The sequence below is a fragment of the Marmota marmota genome, unplaced genomic scaffold (genome assembly GCF_001458135.2).
Source record: "Marmota marmota marmota unplaced genomic scaffold, marMar, whole genome shotgun sequence".
Taxonomy (NCBI): domain Eukaryota; kingdom Metazoa; phylum Chordata; class Mammalia; order Rodentia; family Sciuridae; genus Marmota; species Marmota marmota.
This window is the reverse complement of record NW_026000102.1, coordinates 8,073,513-8,099,423: the sequence shown is the minus strand read 5'-3', so window position 1 is coordinate 8,099,423 and position 25,911 is coordinate 8,073,513. Positions and strand designations below refer to the sequence as shown.

Below are 25,911 nucleotides of genomic sequence, written 5' to 3'. Positions count from 1 at the left end.
TTTTTTTTTTAGTTGTAGGTATCTTTATTTTGTTTATTTATTTTTTTTATGTGGTGATGAGTATCAAACCCAGTGCCTTCAACAAGCTAGGCAAGCATGCTTCCAATGAGCCACAACCCCAGCCCCGCTTTATCCCACTCTTTACCACAACCTGAATCAAGGTACCTTTACCTACCCCTAAAAACACGCAGACCTCATATTCCTCCCTGTGGGAAAGTGACTCATGTCATGATGTGAAAGGGGCATTCTCCAGGAGCAACTCCTTGCTGCACCACCCTTTTCACCTCCAGGGACTCACACATGGCCTAACCCTTACCTCCGTGTGCCTGAATTCCCACCTGTGACCTCCAGCATTGCCCTGCAGTTTTCCTTCTCCTTCCACCATCACTCCAAACCGAGTCTCTCAGGGAGTTACAACTATGACTGGCTAATGATGACTTCCATGCCAGCCTTGAGTGGAAGGCTACTCAGAGTTCTGGGGCCTTGGTCAGCTTCTCTGTCAATTCAGACACACCTGCCTCACTTCCTGCAGGACATTCCTCCAGGTGACCACCACCCAACATCTGCCATGCTGCACCCATTGTCCATATACTGCTCTACGCTAATCATGCTCAGGTATGGAATGCTCCGCTGCCCCTGCAGGACCCTGACCATCATGGCCCTGGATGAAGGCTCCTGAATGGAGCAGGCCTCACCTCTCTCTCCTGGAATGCTCGCGTGCCAGCTCCCTCCGCTTCTGTCTCTCCCATTCCCGGCGAGCTTTATCCTGTTCTTCTCGATGGCGTTTCCGACGCTCGTGTTCTCTTTCCTTTTCTTTCACTCTAGCATGCTTCCCTGAGAGGAAATGATAGGTGTCATGAAAAAACAGCTTAGTTTACCAAAACATAACTTTGATGAGCCAAATGTAGTAGTGCACACCTATAATCTCAGCAACTGTGGAGGATGAGGCAGGGGATTGCAAGTTTGAGGCCAGCTGGGGCAGCTTAGTGAGACTCGTCTCCCCAAAAATAAATAAAAAGGGTCAGGGATATAACTCAGCACCCCTAGGTTCAATCCCCATGCCAAAATAAATAAATAAATAAAAGCAATACATAAACTACAAAGTTTTGTTCCTTTATTTGACAGACTTCTATATTATAAAACTAAATTAATTAACCAACTGCATTTATAATAATGAAATTTTAAAAAGGCCCTCTGTTCCTAGTGCCCCTTAGTACCCCTTGATACTGGCATGAGATTAAACCTCTAAACAAGCCAAATCTGTTACTTGAATTTGACCAAACACCCATTCTTTTTTTTTTTTTTTAAGTTATTAATGGACCTTTATTTACTTTTTTGTTTGTGTGTGGTGCTGAGAATAGAACCCAGGGCCTCACACATGCTAGGCAAGCGCTCTACCACTGGGCCCCAGCCCAGCCCCACAACCATTCTTTTTTATGTGTGTATTTTTCTCCAATTATTGGATTGACTATTTTCCATATAAATAAATTTAAAAATAATGTAATGAGAGAGAAAAAACACCAGAAGGAAAATGAAATGGTTATTCTAAAGGAGTTTACTTTTTTATTAAACTTCTACTCCCTTTGCTATAGTCTGGAGAAGGCAGATCATGAAAAAAGGAGAAAAACACAAAGACTACTGGTACCCCCTTCTGCTGAATGGCTGCGATGCCTGCGTTTCTCTTTTCTCTTTTCGTCTTTCCTGTGATGAGCCTTTTCTTTCCGAGACATCTGCTGGGGTGGTTTGATAGCCAGAGAATCATCTTCCTCTCCTCTGAAATAAGATACAAGACACCACGTCATGCTGCAAAGCCTAGAGAGAACCAGGATACTACAGTTTCTCCAACTTAGAAAAAAATTCAGGATTCACAACAGAATAAAGGTGCATTTGATCAATCATTTAAAAAGATACAGTAGGGGCTTGGGTTGTGGTTCAGTGGTAGAGCACTTGCCAAGCATGTGTGAGGCACTGGGTTTGATCTTCAGCACCATATAAGTGAAGTTATTTAAAAAAATGTATCGGGGCTGGGGATGTGGCTCAAGCGGTAGCGCGCTCTCCTGGCATGCGTGTGGCCCGGGTTCGATCCTGAGCACCACATACAAACAAAGATGTTGTGTCCGCCGAGAACTAAAAAATAAATATTAAAAAATTCTCTCTCTCTCTCTAAAAATAAAATAAAATAAAAAAAATAAAAATAAAAAAAATGTATCAAGGGGCTGGGGATGTGGCTCAAGCGGTAGTGCGCTCGCCTGGCATGCGTGCGGCCCGGGTTCAATCCTCAGCACCACATACAATCAAAGATGTTGTGTCCGCTGAAAACTAAAAAATAAATATTAAAAAATAAATAAATAAATAAATAAAATAAAATAAAATAAATGTATCAAGGGCTGGGTATATAGCTCAGTTGGTGGAATGCTTGCCTTGCATGCACAAGGCCCTGGGTTCAATCCCTAGCAACATACACACACACAGACACACACACATGATCAAGCTGGGCACGGTGGCGCACATCTGTAATCCCAGTGGCTCTGGAGGCTACGGCAGGAGAATTGCAAGTTCAAAGCCAGCCTCAGAATAAAGCAAGGTGCTAATAAGCAACTCAGTGAGACTCCTGTGTATAAATAAAATACAAAATAGGATTGGGGATGTGGCTCAATGGTGGAGTGTCCCTGAGTTCAATCTCTGGTTATCTGCCGCCCACCCCAAAAGTATCAAATTACACACTTAAATCTTTGTAGTTCATTTTGTCATTTATAGCTCAGTAAGGCTGTTAAAAAGGGCTTAAATGTTATCAACCTTAAAGATCTCAACAATTCTTTTTTTAAAAAATATGTATATTTATTTATTTTTTTTTAGGTGTAGATGGACACAACAAAATGCCTTTATTTTTATGTGGTGCTGAGGACCGAAACCGGGTCCCACCCGTGCCAGGCGAGGGCTCTACCACTGAGCCACAATCCCAGCCCTCAAAAATTCTTTAAAAAAAAGATCCACACAAACCCACAAAAACAAAAACAAAAAAAGAAAACACTCACTTAATGGGCTAAACATTTCTGACTGTGGCCCTCTCAGCATTCTACTTTAGATACATATAGAATCTTAAACTTTCAACAACATGCAAATATCTAATTGTATGATCTAAGTGGTGCTGGCCTAACTGAAGAATTATCACTGAGAAAGGAATACATGCTCATTCAGTCTTTTTGTAAGAGAAAAAATAGGGATAATGGACTCCATCTAGCCTCAACTGTGAGGTGTATCTGAAGTCACAACGCTTTTCAAGTAACAGTGAGGACAGTCAAGACCTCGTTCATGTAGAGTGCTCCCCAGTCTGCTCACTCTTGCTCCTAATGACTTTGCATTCTCACCTGTCTTCCATAGAATCCTCACGTCGGTATGGTGAGTTCCTGATTGTAATCTCCATGCGGTGATCTCTCAGCTCCCCCTCCTCAAGGGAATCCCGTTTGGAATCCCGGTCATCAGACTAAGAAACAAAGAGAAAATTAGTCACTTTCTTATAAATGTATTTTTAATGATAACCAAACTTTGTCAACATACCAAAGGAAGCTTTCACGCATACTTTGAAAGGATAAATATTACACAATGTAAAAAGTAATTCAAATCCCATGGCATTAAAATTACAACTCTCTGTAACCCAAAACCTGGGATAGAAAATTTAAAACCAGCATACATGACAAAAGATACTAGACTCTGTTAGTTGCTGAGGCTTAAGCCACATTTTGTACACCAAATACTTCTGATACTTCATATAATACTTATATATATACTTTGAAATAATCTGTTCCTGATCTTATCAGAAGAGGTTCCTAATGCCAATGCCTCTTATCCAATTACTAAAAATCTTTTGATATGTCATGCAAATCAAGAAAAATACGAAACATTCATATTAATTTTAAGGCAAGTTCCCACTATATTAAAAATACTTGGAAATGGTACTATGAATACGCTAATAATGAAATGAGAGAAGTTAGTCTGTTCACACTAATGATTCTAGGTTCAGAACATTTTATTCTCCACGTAGACATTCTTATCTAGACACAGCTTCAGTGTTATCAATCTGCCTTCAATGTAAACTGAGCATGTGAATGTTTTTGTTAATTTTTAGAATAGATTTGGGCTCACCTGTGACATTTGGAAGTACAAAAGAACTTCACCGAAGAAGCGTTGTTCTAATGGAAAAATGAGGGCAAAGAAATTAAATCTCCTTTAAGAAAATCACTTACTTAAAAAACATAGCTTACATTTTTTAAGCGTTTTATCTCTGCTTTCTCCTCTTGTTCCTTCCTTCGTTTCTTTTCCTGGAGAATTTCATCTAAAGTTTTCACTTTCCAAGAGTCCTTTTCATCACCCATTTGAGTTAAAACGCTGCAAAAAGAAACATAATTCAAGCGACCTCGGGACACAGCAAACTATGGTTTGATGCTCTGCTGCTTCTGAACCCTCAGCCTAGTCACTTTGGAGTTTTCAGCATAAGTCCTCGTGAGGAGGGCTCTGAAAAGTGACTGTTGGCCTCTCGTCTCTTCTCGCTCCTCCGAGGTCTTGGGCAACAGTGCACTCGGCTTTCCCACCGATGGGAACAACACCTACCGAAAGGGATCGCGCGAGGATTACAGGAGATCATCCAGCTAAAAGCTCTTGGCTCAGTGCCTGGCACTCATCAAGCTCTGCCCTTGGTGTCAAAAGAATGTGTCAGAAAGACCACTGGGCTAGATGATGGCACTGGCCGCTGGACAGCTGCACCCTCCGTCACAGGGCACCGAGGGGCCGGGGGAGGCAGGTGCTCGGAGAAGGACCGCCCGGCTCAGGAGAGCGCCGGGGCCCGCCACCCCGTCCGCCCGAAGCTCGGAGCGGGACGCGACTGGACAGCGGAGCGGGAAGGTCGACCGCCGCCGAACCCATGCCCCCTACAGCCCCGAGGGCCGCTCGCTCGCGAGACCTCGGGGCCGCCGGCCGCCCCGCGCTCCCATGCCCGGGCCGCCCCGCCGCCACTCACCCCAGCGCCACCGCCACCGCCGCCGCCGCCGCCGCCGGTCCCCGAGCCTGAGAAGAAACAGCGGCCGGCGCGCGCCAGGAGCGTCGTCACTTCCTGCTTTGGCGCCCGATGATGACGCACGAGAGTAGGCGCTGGGGAATTCCGACCCAGGACTCGGAGAGGAAACAGCTCCTGTCAGGCGTCAGGAGTGTCGCCACTTCCTGTGTCGGCGCATGCTGATGACGCACGGGGCAAGGCAACTTCCGGTCTAGGACTAGAGGCGAGGAAGTCCTCGCGTGCTGTGGCTCTGAGCGTCACGGGCTGGTGACGCAGGCGTCGTGGCGCCGTCCTGGGCGAGTCCTGCCCCGAGAGCGACACTGGTTTGGGTCTATCTCTTTGAGGCCGATAGGTGGACGGAGGCGACCGCACCCTTCGTGCGGCGCCAACCGCCGGGCTTGTCTGCTCGAGGGGCGGCCGGGTTCGGCGGCGCGCTGAGCGCTCTGTTGCGGAAGAGCTGCGTCCTCCCGCGGTTCCCGGGGGCCCGGGTCCGCTCGGCGCTCCCGCCCGGGGCCCGCGACGGACCACCGCGCCGCGCTGGTGCTAAGGCCACGCCACGCAGCGGAAACCTTCCGAGCCTGGGGAACGAGCGTCGGGGCTCGGGCTGCAGGAAGCCCCGCTCCAGCCTGTCCACGCGAGCAGATTTGGGATGATCAGACATTTTTCTGTCGTAACAACTTCTCTGCTCAGGGGTCCAGTCATTCGATTCACTCCCATTTTGGAATCGCAGATAAAGCCAGTTAAGAACTTTTGTTGTAATTTGGCGGGGAGAGTCAGTGCTCCAGAACCTCGCACATGCTCGACAAGCGCTCTACCAGCTACATGCCCAGTCCTTTTTGTTATTTCGAGACAGGATCTTGCTAATTACTCAGCCTGGCAGGAATTTGTGATCCTCCTGCTTCATTTCCCGCCTTGGATGACACGTCTGCTCCATGGGCACCTGGCTGATTTTGTTTTGTTGTTTGGTACCAGAGATTGAGCCCAGAGGTGCTTAATCACTGAGCCGCATCCCACTTTTTAAAATTTATTTTGAAACATGGTCTTTCAAAGTTGCTTAAGACCTGAGAAAGGTCTTGCTAAGGTGATCCTCACCTCAGCCACCTGAGCTGCTGGGACTACAGGCGTTCAGTCACTGTGCCTGGCTCATAATTTTGTTTGTTTGTTTTAATACTTTCATTTTTTTGAGAGAATTTTTTTAATATTTATTTTTTAGTTTTCAGTGGACACAACATCTTTATTTTTATGTGGTGTTGAGGATGGAACCCAGCCCCCACACATGCCAGGCGAGCACTTTACCGCTTGAGCCACATCCCCAGCCCCATAGCCATAAGTTTTTTAAAAATCTTTATTTGGGGCTGGGGATGTGGCTCAAGCGGTAGTGCGCTCGTCTGGCATGCGTGCGGCCCCGGGTTCGATCCTGAGCACCACATACCAACAAAGATGTTGTGTCCGCTGAAAACTAAAAAATAAATATTAAAAAATTAAAAAAAAAATCTTTATTATATTGACTTATTTTTATGTGGTGCTGAGGATAGAACCGAGTGCCTCATGTGTGTGAGGCAAGCGCTCTGCCACTGAGCCACAACCCCAGCCCTTATAATTTTGTTTTTTAAACGTGTACAAAAATAGAGCAGGGAGAGAGCTTCACAGTGTGATGCTATTGTATTGTTCTTTTGAAAAGATGCTTTTCAAATCCATGGGCAGTTTTGTTTTTCAGGGTCCCTAAGTCTCACTCAGCCTACAGAATTCAGAACTTTCCTGGGAGACTTGCTAAAATGGGACTAGTGTTCCATATATCCATGTCAAGTTACGCTGTGGACTTTTTAAAAAGTCCAGCAACATCCTGAATCATTTTGAAGAGACGACTGAAGTTACAGCCATGGATCTGAAAATGCGAAAATGCAGAAGACTAACAAGAAATAGACAAGGGCATAAAAAATGTTGAGGGGTATTGGGATTCTTTCCCCCCTTGAATGAAATGTTTACTTCCCGAATTTTAGTTACCAGAGAGCCTTTATTTTTCCCCTCCCTCCCTGCCAGAAACTGGTGAAGGCAATAAGAAACCGAGTTTGATAATTTTGTTGGCATAAATGGAAGAGATACAAAGGAGAATGGAAGTGCACACTTGACATTGATCCCCCTCTTGCAGTTCATGAGCCACTGACCATGGCTACCTTAGCTGCTTCATTTAGACAAAAGTAACCAGGAGGCATCCACAGGATTAATTACACAGTACCAATTTATTACCAGAGTGGAATTAACAGGGATTCACCTAAGTTATTTAAGAGAACCAAATTTTTTGAAAGCATTAATCTAGTCACATAAATACTGAAATTGGTGACACACAAAACAGCATAAACGTTTTGTATGATAGTTCTCCACAGTCTTGTTTGGTATAAAGCAAATGTAATTTGGCTCTGATGCAGGCAATTACTGATATGATTATCAAGTTTTTCAGCGTGGGAATGTCACCCTACTGTAGTCCTCTGGGATGGAGTCTACAATACCCTGAAGGCAGGAGCATATGTCTGCAAACAGTTTAGAAATTGCAAATGAGCTGAATGCACTTTTCCAGAAATGAAAACCAAAAACAAAAGACTTTTCAAACTGAATTTGGATGTCTGAGTAATGGTCCAGCAACTACCAAACCCAGAATCAAGAACCCCAGAAAAACAGGGAGAAATATCCCAGAGAGTGTGAAGTTGAAGTTTTCTGTACTGAGTTGCAGTTAGCAGCAACTCACAATCAGCATGATCTGAAGGATCTGCTCTTGGCTCCTTAGACAGGGCAGAGGAGCAGGGATGTTCATCAGGAAAACTGGGATGTTCTCATTTTTTAATTTAATAGGTGGAGGGCGTAGCCATGAGGTAGAGCACTTGCCTACCATGAGCTAGGCTCTGGGTTTGATCCCACATAAAAGAAGTTCCAACCAGGCAGTGAACATATTTTAAGAAGGAATGAAGCCCTTGGTAGAAAGCCCCACCCCCACAAAAAAATTGGGACTGGGGCTGTAGCTCAGTGGCAAAGTGCTTGCCTAGCATGCCTGAGGCACTGGGTTCAATCCTCAGCACCACATAAAAAAAAAAAAAAAAAAAAGTAAAGGCATTCTATCTACAACTACAAAAAAAAATTTAAAAATTGATTTCTGTCTATGATAACATAGGTGCTTACTTTTTCCAACCCAGGGTAACAGTGTAAATACTTCCAGACCTTAGAAAGCACAATGCTTGGAGCTGGGCACAGTAGCACACACCTGTGACCACAGCAACTTAGCAGGCTGAGGCAAGAGGATGGCAAGTTTGAGGCTAGCTTGGGTGATTTAGTGACTCTCTCAAAAAATAAAAAGGGCTGGGCTGTAGCTTGGTGATGGAGTGCCCCAGCACCTAAACAAAACACACACGCCCATCACTTGGACAGGTATCAAAGCTGCTGTGCCTCTGCTGTCCACTGACCCATTTTAGTGGTCATTCACAGGGAAGCTAAGCCCACAAGTTTCTGACAAGTATTTTAAGACATGCTACAAAGCAGCTCTATTTTGCTGATTTCTTTATGTAGCATTTTTTAAAACTGTCTCTGACTCACTGTTCATTTTTCAAAAATTAAAGACACATTTTGAATTGTGCAAGAGTCTTCTCAACTTCCCAGCAGGCAGACTCTTAATGCTGATATACAGAAAATTATGACTATCAGATTTTTTAAAAAGCATTTTATGCAGTTAGTAGTGGAGGTTTTCATTTTTCCCTTGTAGTGCTGTGGATGGAACCCAGGGCCTTGCATACCCTAGACAAGTGGTCGACCACTGAGTTACTCCCCAGCCCCCATGGAAGTTGTTTCAATATTTGAAATCTATACACCTCTAAGTATGGGTTAAGGAAGAAGCAGACACCCCACTGGGAAGGTCTGGTTGGTGTGCTGTTTACAAGGCACAGACCAAGGCCACAGGAGGAGTTACCAGCCCAGCAGCGGTCCAGCACCTGGGCTCCCACACCACATCTGTCATGGTTCCATAAAAGACTAGACAGACATAATAAGAGAGAATCGTCAGCACAGGGCCAAGCCAGGCCTTGGGTATGTCCTAGAAGTGCCAGGAGAAGTAGGGGTTGGTGCAAGACGGGAAGGAAGGTGGGTGTGGGTGAGGGTGAGGGTGAGGGCTTGGTGTTGGCCAAGCTAGGCTTCCACCATCTTCCTGCCCAGGATGCATGGAGGTCTCCAAAGCATCGTTACAGGAACTGCCTTGCTTGCTAGTGATTTAAGGAAATCAAAACAAGCTGAGCGCTGCTTTTGAAGCAGGAGGGGAGGGGTGAGTCACAACAGGCAACTTCCTAATTCCACAGGAGACAGCGCACCAGAAATTCGAAACAATACTCGGAAGCCAGGCGCCTGGACCTCTCAGCAAACTCAAAAGTGTCTGCCCCTCACTCTGTCAGAGCTTGGTAGCATGTGCTTGGGAGTGGACCAGGCCTTGGGGCAAATCAATCCAACAGCACCACCCAAATGCCACCTCCACCTCTTTTTCTTCAGTTTTGGGGGAAAGCAGAAGAGGAAGGAAACAGAACCCTGGGCAGAATCGCACAGGAAAACATCTTCACAGTGGAGGTGACCCTGCGTGCAGGAGCACACAGCTGGCCCATCCTCGCACACAGGCCAGCTTCTTTTAACAAGGCGGCTTGTGGATTAAAAGACCTCATTTTGATCCATCATCATGAAAAACCTTTTCAAGTAGGTGGAGAGAAATGAGGCATAATTATTGCTCTTTGTTTCTGGGAGTTTACTTCTGGGAGGAACTGTTTTCCTGTTCCCCAGCTGAGAAACCAACTGAAAAACCAGTGAGCTGATGATGGTTGCCCCTAACCTGACGAGTGGTGAGGGGATAAGCCCGGGAACAGTGGGTGCCAGTGGCTGCAGCCCACAAGCACAAGCCCAAGCTCAGGGCACAGAGAGGTTTCAGACTGGCTGGCCAAAGAGTGCATGCACCCAGGTCAGACTCCAGCAGGACGAAGGGCAGAGCCAGTGCCAGCCTGACTGCAGCTCTAGTACCCAGTTGAGACTCAGTCCGCCCAGTGGCTGGGGCGCTACCATATCGTGGTCCCTCGGGGGCAGCCATGGCCATGTGCCTGGACATGGCCACCTGACACACCAGGTCCACAAGCCATGTGGCTGCAGCTTTGTTGGAAAGTCGAGTGTCACGCAGCATAACCTGAGTGCTAAGTGCTCTGCAAGGGCTCCCCTGCTCAGCTGCCCCCCGCGGAGTCCAGCAGGGCGGTCCAGCAGGAGATCAGGGACCTCAGAACAGCCTGCTTCACACACATGAGTCTGAGATGTGAATGGAGCTAACCCCCCAAAGAGATCTGTCCTCAGCCTCCAGAATGAACAACCACCCCCCAGAGGTGAGGGGCTCAGTGCCAGGATGTGAAGGGTGAGGGGCACGGTGCCAGGCTGTGATGGGTGGCTTTTCCCCTCACAGAGCAATTCAGTGGACAATCCCTGTCACACGATGTTGTGGCTATGGGGTCAAATGGCAGCCATAGGGCCCTCCATGAGGACAGCTCTGAAGCAGAGAGAGGAGTCTAGCCCCCTTCTCAGCAGCTGAGACCTCTGCTTAGGGACCTGTCCACCTGCTCAGGTCTGGCACCTGGGAAGGTAGCCCACAGGGGACACTGTGGCCAGTGTCTGTGGATGGCTGGGGACCAGGCAGCTTCGGGGCCTGTGGTGGCTGGTGTGGGAGCTGAGGTCTCTGTTGGCACCAGGCAGGGAGAAGCTCGTGTTGGCACTGGAGCCCGGGCACATGTGGCCCAGTAGTCCCTTCAGAGGTGGTGGGGTCTGGCCCAGCTGCAGCCTGGTCAGCCCGGGGGTGCAGGCTGGTCCCTCCTCCAGTGCTCAGCTGTCAGTGGAGTCTGTGTCCCACGAGCCTCTGGCCCTCAGCCCACTGTGTAATGCAGGGGGCGGCCCTGGCTGGTTTCCAGGGACCATGCAGCGGCAGGGGGAGCATGCAGCGCCCAGGCAGCCAGGGGCCTCCCATGTTCAGGGGTGAACATGCTGTCTGGGGTCCTGGGGACCCACTGGTTCTGTATCGTCCTCGGGGACCCAGCTGGTGGCTGTGGCTAGGCTCTGCATGACTTCTTGCTGGTGCTGCCTGGCCTTGTTGTAGAGCAGGACACCCACCATCACGAGAATGGTGCCGACGGCTGACAGGCTGGTGATCTTGTTGCCGAAGACGATGATGCTGAGCCAGATGGACAAGGCGTGCTTCACGGTGCTGGCGACGCTGTGGCAACAGGGCAGAGGCAGGGGACGCTCAGCCCAGGCCACGTGCAGCCGGCCTGGAGAGTCCTGTGGGCACCCGGGTGCAGCTGCACGGGGCCTGTGGGAGACAGGGCGAAACCCGGTCCCTCCTTCCTTCCCTCTTTCTCTGGGGTCACTTTTTGTTATGAAAAATGTCAAACAGAAAAGTGGAAAAACATGGCAGCCAACAGCCACATTCTCAGCAGCTAGATTTGGTGAATAGCTTTTTCTACATGTGCTTCTTTCTTTCTTTGTGTTGAGATATTTTAAAATAACTCACAGACACTGCACCATTTTGCCACTAAATACTTCAGCCTGTTCTCTAAAGAATGAGAGAAAGGGCCAGGCATGGTTGCACATGCCTGTGATCCCAGTGGCTAGGGAGGCTGAAGCACGAGGATCACGAGTTCAAAGCCAGCCTCAGCAACTTGACAAGGCTCTTAGCAACTCATGAGACCCTGTCTCTAAATAAAATACAAAAGAGGGATGCGGGTGTGGCTCAGTGGTTAAGTGCTTTGAGTTCAATCCCTGGTACCAAAAAAAAAAAAAAAAAGTACCCAGAGTGGGTGCAGCTGAGGAGTGGGGCACTTGCCCTGCATGGGCCAGGCCCTGGCCACCACCCCCGGCACCACACGCAAAAGGGACCCCTGTTTGGTGCTGCACCTGCTACATCTCGAGTGCTCAGGAGCCATGTGTGGCCAGCGGCTCCTGTGCTGGAGAGCACAAAGGCAGAGGGTCCCACTGTTATAGACAGTGCCATTGGCTGCTCTGTTGAGAAAAACACTCAGCCAGTCCCAAAAACGTCTCTCATGTCAACTTCTAGTGGAAACCTGTGGGGACTCTCCTCTCAAGCTCACTGCACTTCACATGGCGCTGGTGCAGAACGGCCCAGCGACTGGGCACGGGGGCACCAGGCGTCACCACGGAAGATGCCAGACTTCAGGTCTTCTCTGCAAAACACCGGGCACACTGTGCCTCTCTCGGGAAGTCTCTGCTTACCTGAATGTCACCGGGGAGATCTTCCCCATGAGGGCATATGCAGTGACACTCTGAAGGTGGAACAGGGCACCATCTGTCAGGAGCAGGATCACCATGTCCTGGCTGTAGCTGAAGCTTGTCCCGCTCCTCCCGATCATGGGCACGTCCTAGGGCCAGAACCAAAGGCTGCTCTGCTGGCCCGCTAAGGAGGGCACAAAGGAAGGTCCCTGCAGAACTGCCACACTCGGGATCCCCCGCAAGCACACAGACGCTGTCACGAGGGAGGACAGAACCACCTCACTTCTGTGAGGACAGCTACCGCCAAAAGCCAACCAAGCCAGAAAGTGCTGCAGAGGGTCTGGGGAAACAGGAACCTGCGCAACGGTGTGGTGGTGACCAGGGTGGCAGTCCCTCCAGGATTCAAACACAGGTCACTGCAGCATCCCGCAGTCCCACTGCCGGGCACATACCCAGAGAGCTGAAAGCAGGGCCTCCCAGGGAGACGTGTGACCGGAGTTCCCAGCAGCAGCACTCTCGGGGACCAAAACAGGACCAACTCGAGTGCCTACGGATGGTGAGTGGACAAACCAGAGCGGTCTGCCTACACTTGGGGAACACTCGGCCTTAAGGAGGAGCTAGGGTGGCACATGCCACATCAGAGAAGAACCTCAGAAAAGCTGTGCTGGGCGGCGGGCAACCTGGGGACAGAGCGCCCGTGGGCGTGTACGAGGCCTGGGTTCCATGCCCAGCACCACACATACAGAAAAGGTCGTGCTGACCAGACACAAAAGACAAGCACTGTGGATGCCACCAGCAGGAGCCCTCAGAGGAGTTGACTGCCCAGAGCCAGAGAGGAGGTGGTGGCGATGGGGCTGGGGAGGGAGGGGAGCCCTGGACAGGGCGCAGGTCTGGGCTGGAGACGAAGTTCTGGGTGGGCTGTGTGATGGACACCGGGAACATGCTCTGCCTAGTGCCCCAGGACTTGACAGGATCGAGACAGGAAGCTCTTGTCCTGTGTGTTTCATCACGATAAAGAAATATGCAGACAGACACGCAGCACGCTCCAGCTCTGAGAAGGTGACCCAGGAAACGCCCTCGTGGGTGTACGGCACCCGGGTGGGAGAAACGCGCCACTGTTCCCAAAAGGAGAGGGCGGGAGGCAGCCAGGGCCCCCAGCTGGGCGTGTCCATGGTGGAGGGAAAGGTCTGCACAGGTGTGACGCATGCATGGTGCGTGCGTGGGCACACGCGTGGACTCACACCACCACACACAGGTAAGTGTGGCAGTGAGGCCAGGGAGGGCGGCTCAGGCTTCACTCCCAACACTGCCTGTTCTGCAGCAGGCATTTATCACTTGCTGCACACCTGTGATCCCAGCGACTTGGGAGGCTGATGCAGGAGGATGGCAAGTTCAAGGTCAACCCCCACAACATAGAGAGAAAAGTAAAAAGGGATGGGAGTGCAGCTCAGTGGTAGAGAGCCCTGCGTTCAATCCCCAGCACTGCAAAAATTAAATCCAGTTAAAAAAATAATTTACACAAATCTAAAAATCCTCACACAGATATCTCTGCAAGTTGCTGCAGCTGTGGGCAGCTCCTGTATGTACAGCCCACTCCAAAGCACATACCCCGCAGCCATCCACTCGCAAAGGTAAGTCATTGTGTCAGAAATTGCCAGAGAGATGGGGCCCAGCTACAGTGGGATGCCCACTTCTAAAACCCACCATGAAGAAGATCCAGGCAGGGATCAGCATGGCCACGGCAGCAGCGCTGGTGTAGAACTGCAGCTCCGGGGCCCTGTGGGGACAGAAGACTCCTGACCTCCCCGTGCTTGGGGGCTGGGATTTCCCTGGGGATTTCACGAAAGAACACATCACAGTGCTGACACACAGACGTGGACACCCATGGCTGCCCAGAACTGAGAAGGCAACGAGGACCAGGCTGGCTGTCAGACAGGCCTACAAGGAAGCTGACGGGTCCTTTCCCTGAGTTTTCTTTTTCTCCTATTTTTTTTTTTTTTTTTTNCTGAGCCCCTCACCTCTGGGGGGTGGTTGTTCATTCTGGAGGCTGAGGACAGATCTCTTTGGGGGGTGGGTGGGGTATCAGGGATTGAACTCATGGGAACTTGACCACTGAGCCACATCCCCAGCCCTATTTTGTATTTTATTTACAGACAGGGTCTCACTGAGTTGCTTAGCGCCTTGCCTCGCTGTTGCTGAGGCTGGCTTTCAACTCATGATACTCCTGTCTCAGCCTCCCGAGCTGCTAGGAGTACAGGCATGTGCCACCATGCCCGGCCTTCCCCTACTTTTTGACAAAATACTTTCAAAGCCCCCTAAGCCACAGGGGAAACATGTCATGTCTTCCAGGAGCATCTGGAATCTTCCTTCTTGGCACTGGGGATTGAACCCAGGGGCACATAACCACTCCCTTGCCACATCCCCAGTCCTTTTTATGTTTTATTTTGAGACAAGGTCTCACTAAATTGCTGAGGCTAGAGTTTGAACTCTAGATCCTCCTGCTTCAGCCTCCCAAGTCACTAGGATCACAGGTGTGTGCCATCCTGTCCAACAGTATTTGGAAACTTAAATGGGCAAAAGTCCTCATGGGCCTTACAAAATCAGATGTCCCCCCTCTGTGATACTTACGAGAAACGGTATTTGTCCCCGCTGAGGAGCTTTTTTGAAAAAACATTCTGCAAACTAGAACAGAGAGAAGAGAAGGTTAAGGATGGAACTGAGTCGGCGTGGCCCTCAGGAGCAGGGGCTGGGCTTCCTGTTAGCAGTGACATTAATGGCCATGCCTGGTGGACAGCGCTGAGCACCTGCTGGGAGCAGGTGCCCCACCAGGGGTTCCAAGCATCTGCCTGCTGGGAGGTGGGCGCCATGCCGCCCGTCACGGGTGGGCAAGAGGAAGTACTCAGGGTCCTGTCTCGGGCTTCACAAAACCCTTCTTGGATAAAACTGCCACGAGTCACAGCCTGCCTCAGTCAGGCACCTGGGGCTTCCAGAGGCGGGCATGACTCAACAGACTTCACCTACATGGAGACCCTGTGGGAAAACACAGCCGGAGCTCACGAACACCAGGCTGTGGGGACACAGGACCTGTGTCTTCGCCAGCACCCAGCACTCAGAACTCAGCACAGTGTGAGCTGTGACTAAACTACGCCAGCATCCTAGAGGACAGGCAATGTGAGCACTCACTGGCCCGCCACGGGCCCGGACTAGGGCTCGGGCTCGGGCTCGAGATTCTGTGACCCTGGCCCGAGCCCTTCCAGAGGTTCCCAGCTCCGCCAGGCAATCTGCCATCCAGGATGCAATCTGCCATCCAGGACAGCCAGAAACCAGGACCTCGAGCACAGGACCCAGCAGGTTGCCTGTGAACATGAAGTGCTGCCTGCGTGTGAACAAGAGGCCTTCCTGGAAATCAGGCTGTGGACACCCGATGCCATGATGCCCCTCCAACAAGCTGACAGAGACCTACCACACGCACAGGTGGTGCGGCCCTGGCACGCTCCTAGGACACAAACACAGTGCAAGAGAGTAGCAAGGGCTGTCAGGAGCTCAGGATGCAGCTCAGGTTGGAGCTCTGGTGGAGCTCTGGGTGGAGCTCAGGGTGAAGCTCAGGTTGGAGGTCAGGTGGAGCTTGGGATAGAGCTCGGGGTGGAGCCTGGGTGGAGCCTGGAGCTCGGGGTGCAGCTCAGGGTGGAGTTCAGGGTGAGCACCCCAGATCCACACCAGGACCAAAACAGAAAGATGATTCCTGTCTTTTAGAGGCAGCTGCACTATTCAGACTTGCCAGCTCTTCCCTGCTGTGAGAGGAGTGCCGACCTGCTCCTGCTCCTGGAAGCCCGGCTGCTTTTCCCTACCTCACTCAGAAATGAGAGGGACCCAGCAGTAGTCAGTAACCCTGAGAGAAGGTTTTGCAGGGCTGACAGCGGGTGGGGAACCACCTGCCTTGCACCAATCAAAACAGTGGCTGGAAGGCGTCCTGGCCTCTGCCTGCACAGGACCCCAGCAACACCGCACGCCTCCCAGGGCCTGGCTATGTGGCAGTTTCTTGCCACCAGAGGTAGCCTCTTTGCAGCTGAACGTGGACGGCCACTTAACCAGGAGAGCAGACGCACCTGTGAGCACCACCACGGCCCAGAGCCCGTGCGTGGCTCAGCCTGAGGCCTGGTGATTGTCAGCTTGAGCAGCGTCTGAAGTAGGACTGCATCCTCAGGGTCAGGCTTGCTTCTGAGAAGAAGGTGCCTCACTGGGGACTTACCGCTTTGCTATTCAGGAAAAGGCACTGGGAGCCCTGCTGAGTCGCAGGAGTGACTCTGAGCCAGCCTGGGCTGGGCGTGAATACCCGTGAATCCAGGAGGAGGGCCAGCGCCATTTCCAGGCACCCCCATCCTGCACACCTTTAGTGACTCACCAGTCCATGATGTTGGTGGACAATGCAGCTGAGAAGCCCAGGATGTTGAAGCTCATCTCAGTGGCTGTGCACAGGGCCAGGCCTCCCATGACGGGGATGAGGGACAGGTTTACCAGCAGTCCTGAAGGGCAGGACGCACAGGTGACTGGCACAGATCCCTCCAAGGGCCCAGGCGCCTCCCACCCCCTCGGATGACAGGTGGGGCTTTCACTTTGACTCAAAAACAAATGCCACCGGCTCCTCAAGTCACAGGGAGACAAACCAAGAGGAAGCCCAAGTAAGGCCCACCCTGCAGCAGCCTGCACAGTGGGGCCCTCCTCTGTGAGCGGTGTATGCTGGGCCTCAGAGACCTGAGACCCACAGACACGCTCTGGCAACATGGAGAGTCATGGGAGGTCCCCAGGAATGACTGCCGTCCTAAGGTGAGCCAAGTGCTGAGGCTCAGGGGAGCATGGTGCAGCAACCCCAGCAAGCTCACCTACGGCCCACTGGAGACCGGCCCCACCCCGGACACCCTGCTGCCGGTCTCCACCCGGCTGGGGCATGAGGCGCAGCGCCCTCTGACCTGCGAGCACCCTACTCCTGGTAGGCACAGGAGACTCCTAGTAGGCACTCATGACCACTAAGCAAACGACGGGGAGGGGAGGGGAGGCGAGGGGCTGGCACTTTGTGACCGCAGGGCTGTAGCTGCTCTGAGCTGGGGCACACTGCAGGGAGGACAGGACGGTGAGCCCGGCTCCAGGGCCACTCACCCGTGTACTCCCCCAGGATCATCCGAGACATGATCACGGTGAAAATAGGGGCCGAGCTCTTCACTGTCTCGGCAAAGGACACTGCCACGTTCTTCAGGCTGACCAGCCCCAGAACCACTGTTGCGAACCTAACAGCAAGCACGGGCATCCTCAGCACTGGCACTCTGGGTCAGACCAGCCTCGCCAGCACCATCCTGCCGGCCATGGCTTAGCACCCTGAGTGTGACTCCCTCAGGCTGCAGGATACCCGGGCAGCACCCTGGGAGAAGGCACCTTCCCTCCAGCTGATGCTAAACTGGTTCTTGACAAAGAATCTGGTGAGGACACAGGGCATGGAGATGCAGAAACTGCCTCCTCAGGCCCAGGCCCGACACTCCCCAGCAGGGCCCCAGCCACCGCCGGCAGAAGCACTCCCACCATCAGTGGCCAGAGGCATCTCATGCCTGGAGTAGCTGGACACTCGAGCGAGTGCCAGTCTTTACCTCATCAGGCCCACAAAGAGCATGGTCACGATGAAGTTGGGTGGGTAGGCCAGCCGGGGCTTGTGCTGGTGTAGGCAGCAGGGCAGGCACATCTTCACACACCCGATGGCCGTGGTCGACAGCATCTGCACGGCACCTGGGGGGCGCGGGGGCCATGCTGACCACACTGCCCGCTGAGCCCTCCGCCCACATTCCCTCCCGGCCGGGCACTACCTAGCATGCTGGGTTCGCCCTCCAGCAGGGACAGGATGTACTTGTTGAGGAACAGCGTGCAGAAGCTGAGGAAGAACCAGAGCGACAGGCAGCTGAGGGCCCGCGGGCTCCACACGCCCAGGCCCGACTCGAGCACTGTGGTCTCCGTGAGGGTGACAGTGAGCAGGCTCTCCTCCGGGCTGCCCTCGCTCCTGGTGAAGGCCATCTTCTCGCTTCGGTGACCGAGGAGAGCGCCCCAGGCTAGAGCCGCCTGTGCCTTGGGCTCCTCTGCAGGGTCGGGAGCGCGCTCCGGAGCCTCGGGTTTGGTGGAAGACGACATGCTGGGGTCCTGCCCAGGAGAACCAGCTTATCTGGAGGGCGGGCAGCACAGGTCACGGCCACTGCCCAGGTGCGAGGATGCTGGCAGAGGAGAGGACGCCGTGGTCCCGGCTGGCCCGAACATGGCCCCTGACACTGCCTCTCCCCAGCAGGGCGCGGAAGCAGAGGCTAGGCTGCTGAGGAAAGGAGCTCGGTCAGCACGAGAAGCAGAGCCAGAGCCGCCGGGGGCTGCGCAGGGCACGTGCACTCAGGCTTGCCTTCACATCGACCGAGAGTCCACTGCCCCTAAAAAATGTACCAACTCCAGGATCCTCCTGCCCGAAGCTGGCCACACCCAGCTGACCCTCCTCTCCCTCACACAGCAGCTCTCGAGCAGGTCCTGAGGGCTGTGTCCACAGTGTAGGCCAGGCTGACCTGGGCCCTTCCTCTCCCACCCCACCCAGGGCCCTGCAGGCCTGGGTCACTGCAATAGCTCAGCCTCAGTGGTCACCCTCCTCTGGGCTCGCCCTCCTTCCTGGCAGGAGACCAAGACCAAGACCCTGCTGAGCTCCGTGGTCTCCAGGCTGAGGCTGCCCCTGCCCGTGCCCGTGCCCTGCCTCAGGCCTGTACAGCCATGCTCACGCCAGATGGCCACTCCTACAGCTGTGGGCAGGGCCAGATCTGCCCACCTTCTCCCTTGTGCCAGGGCGCTCTCCTAGTTCTTGCTCTATACAACCCTCGGTGACAAAGACCTGCTCCGTCACAAGGACCAAGGTCCCCCTTCCAAAGTAGACTCAAACCTGAGTCCAGGGCCCCAGCCTGACAGAGCCTCTGGAGCAGACTCCTGGGTCCTGGGTTCCTGCCTCGACACCTGGCCACTTTCTTCTCTGGGCTCAGCTTTGCATTTAAAAGGGCGCCCTTCACCTTCCCTTGCTCTCCCAGTCACCTGCCCTGCAGCAGGGTGGCTCTGCTTGTCCCTGACCTCCCCAGGTCCACCTCGGGACAGCCCCACCCACACCTCACCTTATGGGTGAGTCCTACGCTGCGGCCTCCCAAGGCCTCCCAGCTCCCTGCTCATCCACCTGTGTGCTCCAGGCTCCCCAGTCAGCCATGGAGACTGGCCCGACTCCCCACAGTGTGACTGGCGACCCTTCCCTGCTCCTGGTGCAGGGCAAGGCTGGAGGCTCTGGGGTCAGCCCCCTCCCACAGTCCACCCATCTGTCCAGCTGGCTATTACTGTGCCAGCAACCGCAGCCTCTCTCAGCCACCCACGTGCGTGGGGTCCCGCTGCCCCAGGGTGAGGACGGCTCATCCAGTCCACGCTGAAATGCTGTCTCCTCATTGTCCCAGCACAGCAGCACCATCTGCCCTGGTGACCATGCTGGTGGCTCTCTCCGGGGCTCTGGCCTGAGATGGGGACACAGGGAGAGCTTGCTCTATCCCACCCTTCCTACCGGGTCCAGGGCTGGCTGGAGGTAGACCGGTCACCTTGCCATCATCCAATGCCCTGGGCACCCTGGGGGCTCCTTTCTGAAGCAGCTAAATAGCCCGTGGGACTAGCCAGCACAGCCCTCTCCAGATGGCTGCCCACGCGCCTTCACCAGCACACCATTGCCAGGGGGCTGTTTCCCAGCCCCTTGTGGGTGCCCCCTTCCACGGCAGACCCAGATCCTGATAAGGAGACCAAGAGGCACCCTGTCCCTCCGGCCTGGGACCTGTCACACAGGCACTGCCTGAGCTTGGGGGAACAACACCAGCTCCCACTGTGCCTGTTCTCTGCAAGGGAAGACGAGGTGCGTGGGCTTCCCGTCTGGCGACGGAACACAGTCTGCATTCAGAGCACAGGCCTCTCAGCTCACCCTTGGCTGAGCAACTCCCTCTGCCAGGAAGGTCCCCCACAGTTCCTGCTGAGGAAGTCACGGCTCCAGGCAAAGCTGCCACAGCAGCAGGTCATGCTGGCCCCAGAGCCCAGGGCCCTTGTCTCTGCTGAGGCCATGAGGCTGTGTGACACGGGCAGCGTCATCCAGGGCTAGAGGCAGCCTGACACCTGCCCTCCCACTGCTCACTGTGGTAGTGAGATACCAAGGGCCCAGGGTGCCACCTGGGACGCTCTGTTCCTGGCCAAGGCCTCATACAGGAGCCAGACACATGGTCCCTTCACCTCACTACCACAGCGTTCCCTGAGAACAGCCAGCACCCGGGCCACACCAGCATCCACAGGGTGAGCTCCCTGGCCATAGGTGTGCACAGGAAGTCATCATACAGACCCCTTCTCCCATGCACCCGCTGCACGGCCTCAGTGGCCACTGTCTGCCCTGCTCCTGTGCCCACGCCGTCCTCTGCCCTGTTAACCTCTCCACTCCCAAAGGACACTGATATGGTGCGACCTCCTCCCGAGGCTGCAGTGGCCAGCAGAGAGGCCCACAGCACCTTGAGAATGCCCCCTCACTCGTGCTCAAGGGTGGACAGGCGGACAGCCACTATGCCGCGCCACCCCTGGCACCCAGGCCCTGTGCACATCGCTGCCCAGGGTAGCTGGCAGGACAGAAGCAAACAGATTCCAGAGACTCTGCTGGATGTGACCTTTCTAGCCAGAGCAGGTGACAGGAGCAACAGGCGAAAATCACCCAGGCACTTCCTAAGCCAGGTTTAGCAAGAGCCAGGCGGCCCTGGGAGGCATGCTCCCCTGCCGTTAAGAAGGTCTGTCTGGAGCTCTGCGGGGTCACTCAGAGCAAAGACAACCAAAGAAGAAAACAGCCGAGTGTCTCAGCGGAGGAGCTGGCAGCGTGCTTTCACAGCCGCAGGCCAGGAGGGAAGCCAGGGCCGGGGCTCCCCTGCCAGGGGCACGCCTGAGACTGAAGGGGCGACTCAAGGCTCAAGAGCAGTCGAGGTGCAGAAGTCCACAGGCACAGGGCGTGATGGTTACACACCAGGGTTCCCATGAATCCCCTCAAGTCCAGCCACTCTGCCAGGACCGCTGTCAGATCTGGGAACACATCACCGTGGAAACACTGCCCGACAGATGAGAGGTGCAGGGTAAGGTGAGTGGCCCTGGGCCCCACCGCCTCTCTCCCGGCATGCCTGCTCAGCAACCCTGGAGGGGACCGTCAGGTCTTCATGGTGCTTGATCTCCAGTGCGCACTTCCTGGAGGCCGAGGGGAGGCAGAGCTCCCTCTGATGCTCGACTTCTTGCCTGAGCCACTCAACGCACAAACTCCATTCCACCCAAAAGAGGCACCCGGCAAGTAACAGCATACTCCCATCACTCAGGAAATTCCAAAGGCTTTAAGAGTCCTGTGCCAGGAACTAAGGACAAAGACCAAAAATAATCTCAAGATTCTCTCAGGCCCCCAAACAGCTGAAGTCCCGGGAGAACTGCAGGTGTGACTGCCAGCTGCCAGGATGCGGGATGGAGGGAGCACCTGGCAGCCCTTCCTGCAGACCCACTGCCCGGCCCTTGCTCCTGCTCCCTGGAGTTGAGACTGGCCTCCGCTGCCTGTGGAAGACCCCAGCAGAAAGGTGGGGTGTGCCAGTCCCTGGCTGCCTGCGTCCCTGCAGCTATAGCCTCCACAAACTGGCCTTGGCTTGCTTTGTAGGGCTCGCTCAAAACAGACCCCTGGAGCAAGGCTTGGGGACAAAAGTTTGCACCAAGGGGGCCGGGGCGGAGAGGGCAGCAGGAGCAGTGGAGGTGGTGGCCACTCCCTCCTTTCTGGGAAACGGCAGAGCCACCCAGTGGACAGGGCGATGCCCACAGCCGCTGTTCTTCAGGCTGAGTTCGGAGCTTCCGTGTCCTCCCAGGCAATGGGCCCCAGTGCCACCCCCAGGACGGGCTCTCACTGCCTCCCTGTGTTGTGCTGTCCATCTCCTGCAAATGCAGAGCTGGGACCCAGGGAGCCAATGGCCTGCGTTGTCCAGCTGCTAGGACACACGGCCGAGTGTGCACGTACCCAGGTCCACCTGTCCTCCCAGGGAGGCAGCCTGTGTGCTGCTGGCAGCAGCCGCGCGGCGAGACAAGCCCATCACTGGCCATCGGCCAGATGGCACTCGGTGAATCTTGAGCTTCCCTCAGGGTCCAGGGCAGAGAGGAGCAGGTGGGGGACCTGGGCCTCTCAACAGACCCACCTGCTGCCCACCACATCTAGAGCGGGGCCAGGAGACCTCAGCTTCGGGACGCATGCTCACTCTCAGCCTGTCTTCAGGACAGCTGGGCTCTCACAGATGCCCACTCACCTATTATGAGCCATAGGTGCCACGAGGAGGGAGCAGGGCCAGGTGAGGGCCAGCAAGACCCACAGGCTTTACCCAGGCCGCTGTCCTCCCTGGAGGCCCTGGACAAGGGGGCTCTGCACCCACCTGGCCTCCCTTCCACCCCTGTGGCAGGAGCCTGCCGGAGCACCCTAAACACCAGTGTGGACATCTGCGACAGAATTCAAGGAGGCCGAGGCCCAGGCAGCTGAGGGCTCACTGCTCCAGAAGCCCAGGTCGTGGGGGAGATGAGGAGGGGAGGCAGCCGCAGACCCCTGGCAGGCAGAGGAGCCGCCTCTGGGGAGTGCGGCAGGAGCAGGACCTGCCAGGGGCCTGGAACAGGGCGCCTGCACCTCCAGTGGCCTCCAGGGCCTCTTGGCGGAAACCAGCAGAGACGCAGAAAGAAATGAGCCCAGAGAGGAAGGAGGGAGAAGCGCGAAGGGAGAGCCTCAGCTGCCATAGACCTGAGACAGCCTCGGCTAAGCCACGCACCAGGGCCATGGACGCTAGTCAGAGAGGCAGAAGCAGCATCTCACCAGGTCTCACCAGGGAGCTCCTCAGCGACTGGGAGGCTCTGAGGCCCGTCACAGCTGAGAAGAAGCCAGGGAGCAGGAGGCGGGCAGAGCCCAGCTGGGGACCCGAGAGGCAGGAGCAAGTCCTCTTTGCTGAAACACTTCCGCTGTGGGGCCGGAGAACATTTAGATACAGATCAATGCTGAGGATCAAAGATCAAGGATCAGTAGCTACCAGGCCGCCAGCAGGGAGGAGCAGCTGCCTGCAGCCTTGGGGTGGACCCAGAGGCCTGAGGACAGCGGTCTCCACAGCTGCCAAACAGGACACCATCAGGCAGACAGACAAGCAGACAGAGCCATCAGGACTGACAGGTAGGGAAGAACCAAGCCCTTGCACAGAGCTTGGCAGTGGAGCCGCACTCTGCGAACCCTGTCCCCACAGAAACCAGGGCCTGCATCACCTGCAGGTGAAGGACAGGAACCTGTGGCCAGAGGCAAAGCTCCAGATGGGAGACCAAGGCTTGAGCTCCGTCCACCCCAGAAGGGGTCTTCCTGCACCATGGCAAACCTAACCCAGAGAGGTGTCAGGCAGGTCTGAAACACATAGGTGGCACGGTCCTGGCACCCACCCGGGGGGACCCCAGGGGGCACCACAGCCTGTGGACTAGTCCACTACGCTGTGTTGGAGTTAACTCCCCACGGCAGACAGTCACACTGAGACCAAGTAAAATGTCAACGTTGAGGCAGACAGAGGGTGCACAGGAACACTCACATGGCTCTTCCCGAAGTCTGAACTTTTCTTAAGATACAAAGTTTGTAGTCTGGGTGTGGTGGCCCCATGCTCAGGAGGCTTAGGTAGACTGAGGCAGGGGGATGGCAAGTTTGAGCCCAGCCTCAACAACTGAGCAAGACCTTGTCTCAAAATAAAATATAAAAAGGGCTGGGGGTGTGAGTCAGTGGAAGAGGACCTCTGGCCTCAGTCCCCAGTGTTTAAAAAGAGAAACGAAACAAGAGACCATTTACTCTCTGAGTCCCTCTTGCTGTGCAGGCACACAGTGAGGAGGTGAAGATCAGTAGCTCCTCGTGGGGTGAGGGCAGGGGTCCCTTTCCACCTCCTCCTGGGGCAACCCCTTCGCTCAGGGTCTGGAAGCCAGGCCTGCACAGACCCCCTGCAGGGGGTATGGGGTCACCTCAGAGGCTGCCTACTCCAGCCTCACCCCAACAATCAGGGATGAAAAGTCAACCCCCTGAGACAGCACTTCAAGCCCACACTGACCAAAGTCAGTTCCAAAGTTTTTGCAAGGTGACATGGGGACGGCAGGCAGCAGAAGTGAACCTCAACAAGGTGTGAGTGACCGAAGGAAGGACACTCTTCCACCTGTGCCTGGCTCAGCCTGGGGCTTGGATCCCACGCAGCATCCACTTGGGGAGGCCACAAGACCCCTGGGGGCTTGTCAGCCCCTCTCAGGCTACATGGGGTTGAGCCAGAGCTACACAGTCTTGCAAAGCATGGAGTCCCCACTGGATTGGGCCCACCATCCCTCTTGGCCTCAGTGACTCAATTCCTATTCTGCAAAGGACTGAGGTCAGCAGCCGTCTGGTACACAAATGCTGGAAGGGCGTGCATGGCCAACCTCACCTGGGGTCAGAGCTGCTGGAGCTGGGGAGTGGGCGTGCTGCCCACCTGCTCGGGCCAGAAATGGAGGGGGTGGCTCCTGTCCCTCCCACCCCAGCCGGAAGGATGTGTGCAGGCTGGGCTCACAGGGAACAAGCTGCACAGTGCTGAGCCCCAGTGAGCGGGCAGATGCTGGGCTTCAAGGTCCCCGAGCTGCCAGCACTGCGTGCACCGGACCTGCTGGCCAGAGAACGTTCTGGCCAACATCTTCACTGTCCCTAGATTCCAGGCCATGGACCCAGTTCAGAAGCTGTTCTGGAGCAAAGCAGATGTCACCAGGTGTTCTGCCTGACTGGTCTCCATTTTTGGTGAGGGTGTCAGGGCACATCCACGCTCGACAACCCACACTCATGGGGTTCAGAATCCTCACCTGAGTGGCTCCAGCCTCTGCCTGGCCTGGGGCTGCTTGCTAAGCTCTGGTCTCCCAAGTAGAAACTGGAAGCCCCCAGGAATACACACCAAGGAGTGCCCGAGGAACTCAAGCACAGAGTGCGGACAGATGCTGCCCGCCACCCTCGGCCGGGATGCCACGCTTCGGCACACAGCACCGTTCCGGCTGTGTCCAGCTCCAGCAGGGGGACACCAAGTCCATTTTTATTCCTTTTCTCTTCTACATTCTCTCATTTTTCTACACTGAAAATGGATAATGTTAATGTGAAAACCTTCCTATTTCCTCTTTGTTTTCTTCAGTACTGGGGACTGAACCCAGGGCATTCTACCACTGAGTTACACCCCCGACCGACCCTTTCTAAATTTTTACTTTTGAGATAGAGCCTTGCTGACTTGACCAGCTAGCCTTGAACTTGCCAACCTCCTGCCTCAACTCTCCCAGTCACTGGGATCACAGGCGTATACCACCATGCCCACCTTGCACTTGTCTCTTAATGTCCCTTTTAATGTTAGTAGTTTCATTCGGTGTTAAAATGTTATTTGCAGACTTATAAAGTACACTGAACTTGGGGGGAAAGGACCTTTAAAAAAGCCACTGAACAAGAAATTCCTGTT

General features: G+C 54.2%; 2 protein-coding genes across 16 annotated transcripts; both read right to left on the bottom strand.

Moving 5' to 3' along the window:
- Nucleotides 1-667: 667 nt before the first annotated feature.
- Nucleotides 668-5,156, bottom strand: LOC125610804 (cyclin-dependent kinase 11B-like). Of its 5 annotated transcripts, XM_048783828.1 has the most exons (6): nt 5,015-5,155; nt 4,263-4,386; nt 4,144-4,190; nt 3,369-3,484; nt 1,646-1,773; nt 668-834 (listed from the first exon to the last, which is right to left on the bottom strand). In XM_048783828.1, exons 3-6 carry the CDS (start codon nt 4,150-4,152, stop codon nt 692-694), a joined length of 396 nt encoding a protein of 131 aa, XP_048639785.1. In that variant the 5' UTR covers nt 4,153-4,190; nt 4,263-4,386; nt 5,015-5,155; the 3' UTR covers nt 668-691. The 5 variants fall into 5 exon arrangements, with proteins under 5 accessions (XP_048639785.1, XP_048639783.1, XP_048639787.1 ...); XM_048783826.1 differs by lacking the exon at nt 4,144-4,190 and having other exon boundaries at nt 5,015-5,156; XM_048783830.1 differs by lacking the exon at nt 4,263-4,386 and having other exon boundaries at nt 5,015-5,084.
- A 2,115-nt stretch (nt 5,157-7,271) lies between these two features.
- Nucleotides 7,272-23,957, bottom strand: Slc35e2b (solute carrier family 35 member E2B). 11 transcript variants are annotated; one of them, XM_048783819.1, is made up of 10 exons: nt 23,693-23,957; nt 23,256-23,398; nt 18,178-18,668; nt 17,965-18,100; nt 17,483-17,610; nt 16,731-16,851; nt 14,957-15,010; nt 14,033-14,105; nt 12,332-12,477; nt 7,272-11,411 (listed from the first exon to the last, which is right to left on the bottom strand). In XM_048783819.1, exons 3-10 carry the CDS (start codon nt 18,494-18,496, stop codon nt 11,072-11,074), a joined length of 1,317 nt encoding a protein of 438 aa, XP_048639776.1. In that variant the 5' UTR covers nt 18,497-18,668; nt 23,256-23,398; nt 23,693-23,957; the 3' UTR covers nt 7,272-11,071. The 11 variants fall into 11 exon arrangements, with proteins under 11 accessions (XP_048639776.1, XP_048639782.1, XP_048639777.1 ...); XM_048783825.1 differs by lacking the exon at nt 23,693-23,957 and having other exon boundaries at nt 18,178-18,242; nt 23,256-23,615; XM_048783820.1 differs by lacking the exon at nt 23,693-23,957 and having other exon boundaries at nt 23,184-23,608.
- Nucleotides 23,958-25,911: the final 1,954 nt, after the last annotated feature.